This window comes from Monopterus albus, unplaced genomic scaffold (genome assembly GCF_001952655.1).
Source record: "Monopterus albus unplaced genomic scaffold, M_albus_1.0 scaffold54.1, whole genome shotgun sequence".
Lineage (NCBI taxonomy): Eukaryota > Metazoa > Chordata > Actinopteri > Synbranchiformes > Synbranchidae > Monopterus > Monopterus albus.
The window spans coordinates 1,865,574-1,878,157 of NW_018127934.1; the positions used below are offsets into that span (position 1 = coordinate 1,865,574).

The following is a 12,584-nucleotide window of genomic DNA, read 5'->3' on the forward strand; positions in this document are numbered from 1 at the left end:
CATCTTTGGAGGGAGCTTAAACTCTGCGTTGCTCAGCGACAGCCCCGAAACCTGACAGATCTAGAGGAGATCTGTGTGGAGGAGTGGGCCAAAATCCCTGTTGCAGTGTGTGCAAACCTGGTCAAGAACTACAGGAAACGTTTGACCTCTGTAATTGCAAACAAAGGTTTCTGTACCAAATATTAACACTGATTTTCTCAGGTGTTCAAATACTTATGTTCAGCAGTGCAAGACAAATAAATTCTTTAAAAATCATACAATGTGATTTCTTAAATTTTTTTTTTTAATTCTGTCTCTCAGAGTGGGAATGAAGCTACAATGTGAATTTCAGACCCCTCCATGATTTCTAAGTGGGAGAACTTGCAAAATCGCAGGGTGTTCAAATACTTCTGTTCCTCACTGTACATAGTTCCCAGTCCTTCAAATATGTCCCTTATTAAAGGCAGTTCATCTAAAAACATCTTTCATTCCCTTTCTTCAAAGGTTAAAAAGAATTTAAATCTTACAAAACAGTTGCAAGGCTTTAACATTATCTAATATACTGTATGAGTTTTGTATTACAGTGCCTGTGCATACCTGGTTAGCAGGGTAGAATGTGAGCCACCTCTCTAGGTGTGTGGAGTAGAGACCAGGAACGAGACAACGGCTCTGCAGGGAGCGCAGCTCAGCTGGTGCTTCTGGTCTTGCGCTGATGACATCATAGAAGGTGAACTGCAGGGCTGCGTGGTCCTCATGAGCTCGTTGATGCTGGGGACAGTTGGTATATACAGCCAGATCTGCTTCAAAGAACTCACTGCGATTGTTCCTCTTGAACATGAAATATAGTCACGCCTTTGCATGAGACTGGATTTTTACTGTGCACAGTGACATGACTCCTAATCTGGTTACACTGTTGACATTCATGTCTCATTAACAAAACACATTTAAGCTAAAGATTTTAGGATCTTGTGACATTTCCCAAATTAGGATGTATGGATAAATCAGACTCTAAACACAGTCTTGGACAAAGAACTCAATGCCAAACAATACATCAGTGAAGCATGTCATACTCTATGACAAAGCAGACAGCTGTAGAGGGTTAAATTCTACATGTATAGTCACTGGCATTTAATATATTCTGTGTGTGTTCGTGTATATACCTGATACCAGCTGTAGGCTCTGTCAGAGGGATTGATGAGCAGGGTGATGATCTTGGCCTTGGGCAGCAGGGCAGCAGCTCGCCGTGGGGACTCCTCTGAGGGGAAATAGTTGGCGCTCTTCTCAAACAGGAAGTCTGTACTAACATTAGAGGGCACAGGGAAAAACTCCATATACCTGAGGTAAAATAAAGAGAAAATTCAGAAGTGTAACTACACATGCACACTGGTAAATTTCTATACATTTTTTTTAAAAGTCAAACATAAGTTCTAAAGTCACTGAGCCTTTATCTGCGCTTAGACAATGAGCCCAAAAAACAGTGGCAATATAAATATAACGGCGCTTGAAGAGGAATTTTCAGAGTTAAGTCTTTGCTGGATGACTTTGGAGGATGCACCAGCTGTGTCTGTTTCAGCTAAGTAACCTGTTTATGGGTCAATTCAGGCAGCCATATGTCTGTTGGCTTATGTTTGCAAGCTTGAAAGATCATTTTGAAGACGTTGAACTGTTTTGAACTGTTTAATGTATCACTCAAGTCTGAAAGACACATTACAGTCTGTAACAGCTTCGTGAAATGACAAATGGCTACTTACAATCCTTCATTTCACCTTATGTTCTCATTAGTAAAAGGCAAAGACAAAGAATGAAAGGAAGAGGTAGAGTAAGTGTGTGTGTGTTTATGTGTGGGCTCACCAGTCAATTCCTTTGTGGTAGTTGTTGGTGTTGAAGAACTGCACCTCCTCGTAAGTCTTTGGACTAGGGAAGTTACTGGAGATGGAGGGATGCATGAGCAGGAAGAGATAAAGTGCTGTCGTCCCTGGAAGAAAGGGCATAATTCATAACTGGCTCGTTAATTCAGTTCAGCAGAGAGTAGTCTGTGTGTGTCAGTGGGTGTGTGAGTTAAGTGTGAGAACTGTCATCCACTGATCTATTCTGGATGAGTTTCCCCTCTGCACAATTTATATCTTGCTGAGAATGTACTGTGTATCTGTGCAATGATCACAGGCCTCCCCAACAAATGATTCAAAACCATTTGACACCAATCAGCGCTGGGGTTTTGGTCGTGCTCTCTGTCTCACACTCAGAAACTCTCTTTTCACCCTGAACACTTACTCCAACACATCCTGTTACATCCCCCCCATGCTCCATGTTCTATTTGCTACAACATCTATGGCATACACTTCAATAAAATGAGAAATTACTGTACTATAATTGTTGTTGGGCTTATAATGTTGCTTCTAGTGACCCCTCCACCCATTTAGAAAATTATCATCTAGTTAATTAGCAGCATTATGGAACCTTCTCACCTTTCAAAGCAAACACCAGTAATTAGAATTCCTGAATTCACACGGAGGCAACACTCAGGACCCAAGTAGTTTGCAGATTTTTATTAAACTCAACTTCTTTTTGTTTCTTTGAGAGAGACAGAGTAAATGAAAAAGAAAGAGAGAAAGGGTGGAAGAAAGGAGCTAAGAGCCTTTGTCTCCTTCTGACAGAGATAAACTGAATGGGCTCTGATGGGGTGGAACCAGACACCTGAGCACACATAAGGAATCTTTTTGTTGCCTGTCTCAGTGTGTTTGCCTGTAGCTTACCTGTTTTCTGTGGTCCTATGACCATGAACTTGGGTAACCTGTCACAGGTCTTCTCTTTAGACCAGATGTCTTTATGTCGCTTGTCATCACACGGGTTCTGCGGAAGCAGAGGCAAAGGATTAGAAGCTATTGATGCAAAGTAACACACACACAGACATATAGGGTTTTGGTACAAATAGGATTTAGTACATAGAATGAATGAATGAAGTTATTGTGTCAAGCATACAACTATTACTAGCCTGCACAGGCTGGCAATACACCACAAATTCATATACTGTATGTATATGTATACATGAACATCTTTCACTATTAAATGTTCAGATCTCCCTTGTCTTCATTATAATTAGTTGGAGTAAATACTAGTTAAATCGCCCACCTTCCTTTCCAGGCTTTTGAGACAAAGTAAGAGACTTAAGCACATCAGCTGCAACCATTGCAATTTGTGATCATCTGACTACTAGAATATGTCAGGAATCTGTTGTCATTTCAGAGAAAATTTACTCTCATTAAATCATCATAATTTGAGGAATACAAGTAAAAACAAGTGACTAACTTTTTACTTTTACTCAAACCACACTGCCCACACAGTCTGTTTTTCTCTTGGATATTTTTCAATCTGCATAATAATAATGTCTGACTGCACACAAATACACAGTAAAATTGTAGACACATAAGTGCACACATTTGGGCAAATACCCACACAAACACACCTGCCAGAGTGGATTCCTTTGTTCAGGGAAAAGCTGGAAGTATTTGTGTGCTAGCTGCAGGGGTGGAAGTGTGTGGAGTTTCAGGTTTGTCCATGAGCGAAGAAAGGAGGCCAGGTGGACAAACGTGTAAAGCCCTAGTCGATCATTGCCGTAGTTAGACAGGTGGGTCATGAATATACTGATCTGAAACGGGGAAACAGAGACAGAGGAAGGGGTAGATGGGGAAAGGAATGGAAAGAGGGAAATACATAATTACTGTACTGTGAAAAAAAACGGTGATAAAGTCAAAATCTCATTTCAGAAGTTGCCATGTTTGTGAAAAACTGCGGAGGTGCAGTAAATCTAATTACTGCTGTTGTGGCTGCAGAGGAAAACAAACAGATGAATTCTCGGTGTGTGATGGTTTTAAAGTCCCTAACACAGCAGCTGTCCACTGGGTATCAATATTTGCAATCACTTTGCCAAAGCGACAAACTCACTTTTATGATGTACTGTAAGATCATACATTAACTTTCAGCACAATACAATTTCAAGCATAAAGAGAAAAACAAATACGGTGAAAGTGATGTATTTACCACTTCCAATAGATAAAGATGAGGAGACAGCACTATACTCCTCATAGCCTCTGGAGGATGAAAATGCAGCTAAACATAGGAGAGTGTTTCAGAGTGTCTGAGAGTTCATGATAGTTAATGTGTGTGAGGAAGAAGGAAAGACTAACAGGGAGTGAAGGAGCGATTGTGTTGCTGGTCCGGGTTAACTGTACGCACCTCAGTGCTTTTATAGGCTGATGAAAGAGAAAACCTAAGACAGCAACACACATACACACACATAGATGCTTCTTTTGTGATTCAAGGGAGCTTGGTGAACCTGAAGCATCTGGATGAAACACTAACATCAGCCATTAAGGTATGAAATATTTGGTGGATGTGAGCATGTGTGTTTGTGTTTATGTGTATCTGAGAGAAGAATGCCTATGAATGTGAGCACACAAACTGACACTGAGAATTTCCCGGATTCCTGGAGGACTGTTGGTGCTCCTCTTTAACGCTGAAGGTTGCCATAGATACAAAGCGTCGGGGTTTGATGGATCAGCGTCCAGCCGACCTGCAAAACCTTTCAGAATACTGATCACCTCTGAATTCTGATGGAAAGAATGTGTGTGTGACATTGTGGGAAGGAGAAAGAGGAAAAGAGGTGTGTGCGATACTTGTGTGAGCCTTTGCGACAAAAATTCAAGAGAGAGGTACAACAATATGCATACAAGAGTGATTTATGCATGTCAGCATAATTGTTTATGCATTTGTGTGTTTGTGTATGCCAACTGTGTGCATCTGCCTTCGCCTTCTGATCACACTAAGCAAACCAGCAGTACACCATTCAGCCTTGCCTGCTTCATATCAATCTAGCTGATGTTAGAGAAACAATATGGAACCATAGGTGTGATGCTGCCGGAGGGCACCGGAACAACGCGGCGCCACATTTTTTTCTCCAAGGAAGGAAAAAGAATGTTTGCATAATCCACTTGAAATTGACAGCGTTACATTTTGGTGATCATCAGTAAAGCAGTTCCTGCAAAAGAACCAGTGAAAACAAATGGAATGGTCTGCTGTGATATTAAAATTTATTCACAACTTCATCCCATGGATTGAGTAACACGTAACAAAAACATTCTACCTTAAAAGTGGCCACTAGCCTTGCAACTGCACTTTGAACAGGCCTATAGAGACAGAGTGCATTTAGGCCATGCCCACACCTCTTGGGGGTGGGGTGGGGGGGGCACCTCTTTGACAGGCTGGTCATTTTACAAAAAACTGAAAGATGTCTAAAAGCTGCTGTGTGGTAGGATGCACTACCAACAAGGCTAAGAACCCAGGGGTACAGTTTTAAAAGGTGCATTAGCAGGAAGACCAGGAGAAGCTTGCTAACACACAGCTAACATTTTAACAGCTAACTTGTCCCATAATCATTTTAGTCATCAACTACAGCCCAACTTCCCTCTAGATCTATTTTGGAAATAAATAAATTGTAACACTAATTTTCCTCCCTGAACTACTATGTGTTAGCAAGCTACTGTAGTTAGTTAAGGCACCTGCAAACAGACCAAGACATATCGAGTATCAGGATCTGCTTCCCTGTTGCTTCTGCTAATGCCTCACATCTACTTGCTTTTTGTTAAGAGACCACTTTGTCAAAGAGACACCTTCACCCAATACAAAAACAAGGGAGAGCAAAGAATTGTCCCCACCTCCCGGTGACCGTGATTTTCAGGATAAGACACATTGCACTCTGTCTCTATAGCTGTGTTGCTAGCTAATGTTAATTAAAGGTACGGTATGTAATTCTTTTCAAATTGTTTTGTAGTAGAAAAATGCTCCAAAATGTGCCTTAAGGTGCTGCTGAAGCCTCCTGTGACCCTGAGTCACTGAACAGCACCGGCAGGGGTACAGGGATATTCATGTCTGGAAGGTTTTGAGGAGGAGTGACCTATCTAACCAATCAGAAATTTTCAACTATTTGTGTTTGATCAGTAAGTTTTGATGCACAAATATCTGAAAAGTTGGGCAGAGCCTGGCGAGAGTAGCAGATCGTAGTAGAGTGTAGGGGAGTGGGGACAGGAAGTGCTGGGCAGAGCAGAGTGGATTGATTTGGAGTATCATTCTAAGGCTACCTTAAGTTACATATTGTAGCTTGATACAAATGAAAAAGCACTGGGGATACAGAGTGAGCAAAATAATTTATGTGTTACAGGTCCTGTGATAGCATATTAATGTTACTGTTTTCTCACTAACTGACAATATATCAGATTATCTATGGCTATAACATTCACCCTGTGAGAAATGGATACTCTTTCACACCGTTATTCTGCCACACTGGAGAATAAAGTCAGTCTAACATTTGATCATGTGGGCAGTTACAACTGATTAACTTTAATGTATGTAAACTGTAGGAAAACTGTTTACATGGCCCTTAAATCAAGCCACAATTTAAAATGTGCAGGTACGTGGCCATGCATGTGTCATAGTTGTGCTCCAGTACTTCAACAAATAGCAATACACCTCTGCATGGAACCATTGTGAAAGCATCACCAAGCCCTCAACCAGGAACAACAGAAGGAGTTGCATGCCTGTGTAAAACTGTTTGCTTGCTCTTTGTGCCCAGTGAAGTGTAATGTCAAAAACTCAAAACCTCCCTCTTTGAAGGGTGAATGGAAAACTTGTAGCACTATTGGAAAAGTGAAAAATTTAATTTGTCATCCTCTCACCAGAAACAGTGCAATGTGAGAATTACAAAATAAAAAGCTTTTTGAAGAGAAACACTGTGAATTCAGACAAATCTGACCTCAGTAAATAAGATGATATAAACAATTTCAAGATCTCCCAGCTCTCCCGTCTTGTGCTGTTTTGGGCCTTCTGTAAAGCAGCCAAGGTGATCAAAAAGTGATTTATGTTCCCTTCAAACCACTCAATACCCTATGATGTCTGACTCAGGCTGTGAGGGAAGTGTATTGTATGAATGTGTGTGTGGTGTATGTGCATGAAAGACAGAGAGAGGAAGAGAGAACCTCAGTGTTATTTAACAGGGAAACATTCATTATGGAGCTTAAGCACTGGTTGCTAAATTAAAGTGGGAGAGCAAAGATGACTTGCGTTTGTAATTGAGGAACTGCAGAAAAAAGAAAAAAGGTACATGGGGGTGGGTTGACAAAGGCAAAGACAGAGAGAGTAACCTTGGCAGTCTGATTTTAAAAAACAAAAAAGCCACTTGAGAGAGTGTTAGTCTCCTGACGCAGTGCAAGCCCCAGACTTTATAAGTGGAAGGACTCACTGTGGTTAATTAACTAAACCATATAAACCTTTTCTTGGCATCCGGTACCACATCTCATTACCTGAATACTGGATTGCTCCAAGTCCCCTATGCGTCTTTAATAAAGAATACTGCACTAATAATTTAATACCAGAATTGGGCTCAAATCATACTTGGAACTGGACTGGGAGAGAAATGTAAAATGAGAGAAATAAACCCAACGCCCAACCTCTCACTTTTAATCTTAGTCCCGTGTCTTTCCCTCTCATTGCTCCTACTGAGCTTCATTTCCTCCTCCTTTTCTAAACCTTTTTATGTCTTAAAAAGCCAACGTTTTTTCCACATGCTGACCTAGATGCTCGGATGAAGCATGTCAGTTCAGAATGTGGTGACAGTCTTCAAAATCTATGAACACGCAGGCAGGCACACGAGCCGTGCCTTGGAAGATTAAGACAACACCAATCATGTATTTCAGTTTGTGACATGTATTAATCCTCTCTAACATTTTTCTAACATTTTAAAGAAATTACTTGATTTACTGGCCATTGATTGATGTTTTTCATGTTTGTTTTTTCCAGTCTATTGACCTATGCTGTATCTGCCTTTGTTTGTCTACATATGTATCTACAATATACTGCAAAGTTTAAATAAAGTTTATGATTCACACTGTATACAATTAGTATGAAATTGGGACATAGTGATGCAATGAATCTACAGTACGTGTAGAAACATTTTGACCTTCTATCTATCTTTAGCCCTCTTTCTCCTACTCCTTTCACTCCCACTCAGTCTCTGCTTCCTTTGCTGCTTTCTCTCTCCTTCAGTGTATAAACGAGGCACCCTGTTTCCCATTACCGACCACTTAGTTCCACATACATTTCTTCTTGATTGAATTGTTATTGCAAAGCGTACCCCCCATTTTCATTCTCCCCCTTCACCGTCATTGTCCTCTCTCCCCTTCTTGCAGTAGCTCTTTCTTTCTTTGTTTCTGACTGTACATCTCGCTGTCGGTGGACAACAAAAAACTGAACATCAAAACAACAAATGATTGATTCAGTTTATTCTGTCGGCTTCAGTCAAAATTTACCAGTCCTTTGCACTCTGCTGTCTTTCACTTCTTTACTCTCACTTTGTAAATTCTCCTCCTGTTTGGATTGTGTGAGAGTGTGTATGTGACTGAGTTTGTGTGTGTGAGCCTGTATGTGTTGATGAGCTGCAAAAACCTTCTGTAAGACTCCGGAAAGAGGTAAGAAAGAAGTGGAAATGAGACAAAAACGAGGTGGGAAAAGACTCCCATGTATGAGCAAAGTCAACACACACAGGTTGGAAATTAAAAAAGGCCAGGATAGAAGGTCACCAGAGCCCCAAACAGGAGAAGAAGGGTGAATGATATGTGGGTGAGTACAGAGGGCTAGGAGGGAGGGAGATTGTGCTGATATTCGGTGTTTGGCTAATAAGCTTAGTCGCAGAGCTAAGCGCTAAATGTCAGCCCTGATATATGTCTACAGCTCTGCTTATGTCAGCTAGACACACACTTATACAAAGATGCACATGCACACGTCCACAGATGCTTGGATGCTGACACACAAACACATACACTGGTGAGTGTTTGTTTGTGTGTGTGTGTGCATGTGTGTGGGTCTAAATGTGCATCACTTCCTCTCTATATGTGTCTGGATTGTCAAGTGACACAAGATGCCGTGACCTGAAAATTAAATCTCAATCTGTCTGCCACCTTCTCACCCTGCTCTGCTTGACTCTCCCCCCTTTTCCTCCCCTCTCTCTTCCTATCTCTCCCCCCATTTCTGGCCATTTATTGGGGATTGACTTGTGCCCTATTAGCTGTTTGCAGAGTCTAGGTCATCCAATCAATTGTCAAACTCAGTGATTGCCAATGCAGGGCAGAATGATGCCGAAATTTCCAAATGTGCACAGACACATGCACGCATGCATGCACACACACACACACACACACACACACACACACACACACACACACACACACATCCAATATGTTGGGTGTTGTCAATGGTAAACTGCCACCACAGGCCAAATTTGATTTAAAGTCAGTGAATGGGAAGCAACAGTGTTACCAATGTGCAGATCATCAAACAATAGGAAACCCCCAGAGGACTAACGCAGTGAGCTACAGAACACTATTGATCACACACAATGGTACACAGACTAATGAAAGTATATCTGTGTGAATGTGATTGTGTGTGTGTGTGTGGGTGTACATCATGGCTCTCAATTATTTTTATAATTGCTTTTATGTTTTATAATGTCTTCATTGAGAGATACAACAAAAGGCAACCTTCAAAAAGAAAGAGTGAGAGATAAGGACAAAAGATAGTAGAAATGTAATTAGCCTCAGTGATAAAGTTTAAATATATGAGTGTGTGTGGGTGTGTGTGTGTGTACATGTCTTTATCACATTGTATGGACCAACTTGTTTTTGATGCCATCGTTGTGAGGACATTTTAGCCAATCCTCAAATCTTGGAGGGGCTGTTTGCAAGTTAAGACTTGGTTTTAAGGGTTAAGTTTAAATTCGGTTCAGTGTTAGGGGTAGGAACTAAGTTGTGATAGTTAAGGATTGGGTAACGGGCCAGGACATGCATTGCATCTATAACACAGCAATGTAAAATTTGTCCTCGCAACCATAAAAAGATATGTATATATATACACACACACACACACACACACACACACACACACACACACGTTTTCACCTCTCCTCTGGATTTTATTTTGACTTATAGACTGGAGAGTTACACTTATTTATAAGGCCTGTGACACACCAAGCTGATGGCCAGCCATCGGTGAGTGTCTGTCACCCTTGTCTCCCTAGTGTGTCCTGTGGCACTAGTTGGACGCTGTTGACGGCTTTTCAGCCAATTCAGCATGTTGAAACGGTGACAGACTTTGCTGGTGAGGGAGACCACTCTGATCGGCTTAGCCAATCAATGCATGAGAGGAGAACGGCCCAAGGAAGCCCCTTCAGCCTTTAGTATCTACAGTATGATTTCACCCATTTAGTGTGGGTTCTCCTCGTTTTTCAACTCTTCTCGATTAGAAGTAGCTATAAAAAGCAGTTGTGTTGGACAACACCTGCTTTTTACAGCTGTTATTTTCCTAAGTCTATATCTTCCTCCTGCCCTTTCTGAATGGTAAATACCGCCACCTGATGTTAGGGAGGGTTATTTCTCTCACACAGGTGCAGAATGTACATGCTAGTTGGCCGCGGGTTGTAGTCTGTGTGGTGTGTTCGAGTGCCACTTTGTTTTTACCTGACCGGCCCAGAGAAAGTTGACATGAGACAATGCAGCAGTCGACCTTCGCCACTGCTAGTCTTTTCATGTCGCTTGGTGTGTCTCTGTCTTTAACCATAACCACCAGTTGCCTAACATCTAACCTTTACCCTAATCTTAAACAAACTCTTCATCCTAAAATTCAGTGATTTACATGGTGGGGACCAGCATCTGGTCTGTGCCTTGGAGTTGATCACTCTGAGGTACAATAAATAAGCTAGGGTTTCGACATTGCATTGGCATTTAGAGCAGGATGGGGAATCTGACATGTTTGGTACAGGAGCCAGTGACCCTGAGATGGGTCACCGAGTTTATGTAGTAGGAGTGTTTACTCTGGAGGCACTTTGTCCAGCCATCAACTAGATCCTCTCAGGGGATTTTAGGAACCAAGAGGCAGCATGTGATTACTGTGTGATTATTTGTACAGGACAACATTTACAGTAAATGGGAAGAGAGGTTAATGTAAATTAACAGCAAGTCCGTGAATATTATTCCATTCAAACTGCCTGTGCCAGACATGTTCACACAATGCACGCCTCCATGCTTATAAAGATTCTGAAACACTAAAGCTCCTTTTAAATAGACAGAAAAAACACTTTCAGTTAGAGTGAGAAACAAAACCTTTGGCATGTCCTTTTTATAAGGCACTTGAGGAAGTCTTCACATCTGTTACCTTCAACCCAAAGCTACAATATAATACTACTGATCTTTCTCATAACTTTACATGTTTGTTCAGCTTCAGCCACTTTGGCTTTCACTGCCCGTGCTAACTGGTACAGAGTTTTAACTGCAAAGGTCCACAGAAATATTAGTCCCCAGCAATATGGATTCATTAAATCCTTGTGTAAATTGGCTATGGGACTCTTGTATGCACAGGTGACAGGCTTATCTGGTGCAGTCTTTCCACTGATTCCTTGTATTGCTACAAGCAACTCATGCCTAAAAACCACTCCATCCATTACGCAGGAAAAGGTAACAGTTTGAACTCCACCTCTCTGGACGGCTTATAGGTCCCTGTACGTCAAAACAACCAGACACAAGGTCAGTTTTACCCTTGGGCCATCACGCTCATGAACAGTTAAGCCATATTTACAGCAAACACCACAGTGCAATAACTTATAAACATAATTACTGTACATACCAAATAGCTCTTTTTAACTTGTATATACTGTATGTGCACATATTTATCAATTGTTCTTGTTTTTTTTACTTTTTTTCTATTTTATTTGGTGCACGTTGGGGGCCACTGAACTGGAGTAAAATTCCTTGCATGATTGATTGAACTGATTTCTATTTTGTTAACTTAACTCCCAGTTGAGCATAGTACACCAATCACATAAAACATTTCTATGGTAATAACATGCATGAAAGTATTATGCACATAAGACAGGATGAAAGAAAAGCATTTCAATATAGAAGACAAAAGAAATATATACAGAGAGAGAAACAAAATGTAACAAATAATGAAAGGAAAGCAACAAAAAAAAGATGCCAGAATAAATAAAAAGGAATTTTAAAAAAGAAAAACAGGAACAAAGTATTGTAGGAAAACAAAAAGAGCCTAGATTAGGTTGTTGTGCGAAGCTGCACTTGACTCTGTGATGCTTGCAGAGATCTGACAGCTCCTCTAGTTCAGCACTCCCATACCTGACACTGCAGTACAGCCTGCTGCTGGTTGTAAGCATCTTTGTGTGCATTTTGTTCATGTGCACATGTGTGGTTTGAGTCAGAGAGAGATCGTTTGTGGGGGTAAAGATTCAGACCTACCTTTAACTGAGTGTGTGCATGTGCTTGTGAGCATGTGCATGCGGATGAGCATCTTAACTGCCACCAAAACCTAATTCTGTTCTTTAATTCAAATGAGAATAAAGTTGAGCTGACATGCACAGCAGGGGTAAGCGGGAGGGGGAGGACGTGGTGTGTGCATGTGTGACAGCAACCCCCCTGTGGTGAGACCTAATTTAAAGTGGGGAGATGAACACAGATCCACAGTGAGAAGCAGCCCCTGACAGGAAAAAAAACACA

At 41.2% G+C, this 12,584-nt stretch overlaps 1 protein-coding gene across 3 annotated transcripts in view; it reads right to left on the bottom strand.

The window, feature by feature from the left end:
- ndst3 (N-deacetylase/N-sulfotransferase (heparan glucosaminyl) 3) overlaps positions 1 to 12,584 on the bottom strand; it is a 44,109-nt gene that overhangs the window by 8,989 nt on the left and 22,536 nt on the right. For all 3 annotated transcript variants that reach the window (XM_020602165.1, XM_020602166.1, XM_020602167.1), the window contains 5 exons: positions 3,443 to 3,625; positions 2,733 to 2,829; positions 1,831 to 1,954; positions 1,140 to 1,314; positions 577 to 747 (listed from right to left, as the gene is read on the bottom strand). In XM_020602165.1, the coding sequence (XP_020457821.1) occupies positions 577 to 747; positions 1,140 to 1,314; positions 1,831 to 1,954; positions 2,733 to 2,829; positions 3,443 to 3,625 (750 nt within the window). The remainder of the gene's footprint in view (positions 1 to 576; positions 748 to 1,139; positions 1,315 to 1,830; positions 1,955 to 2,732; positions 2,830 to 3,442; positions 3,626 to 12,584) is intronic.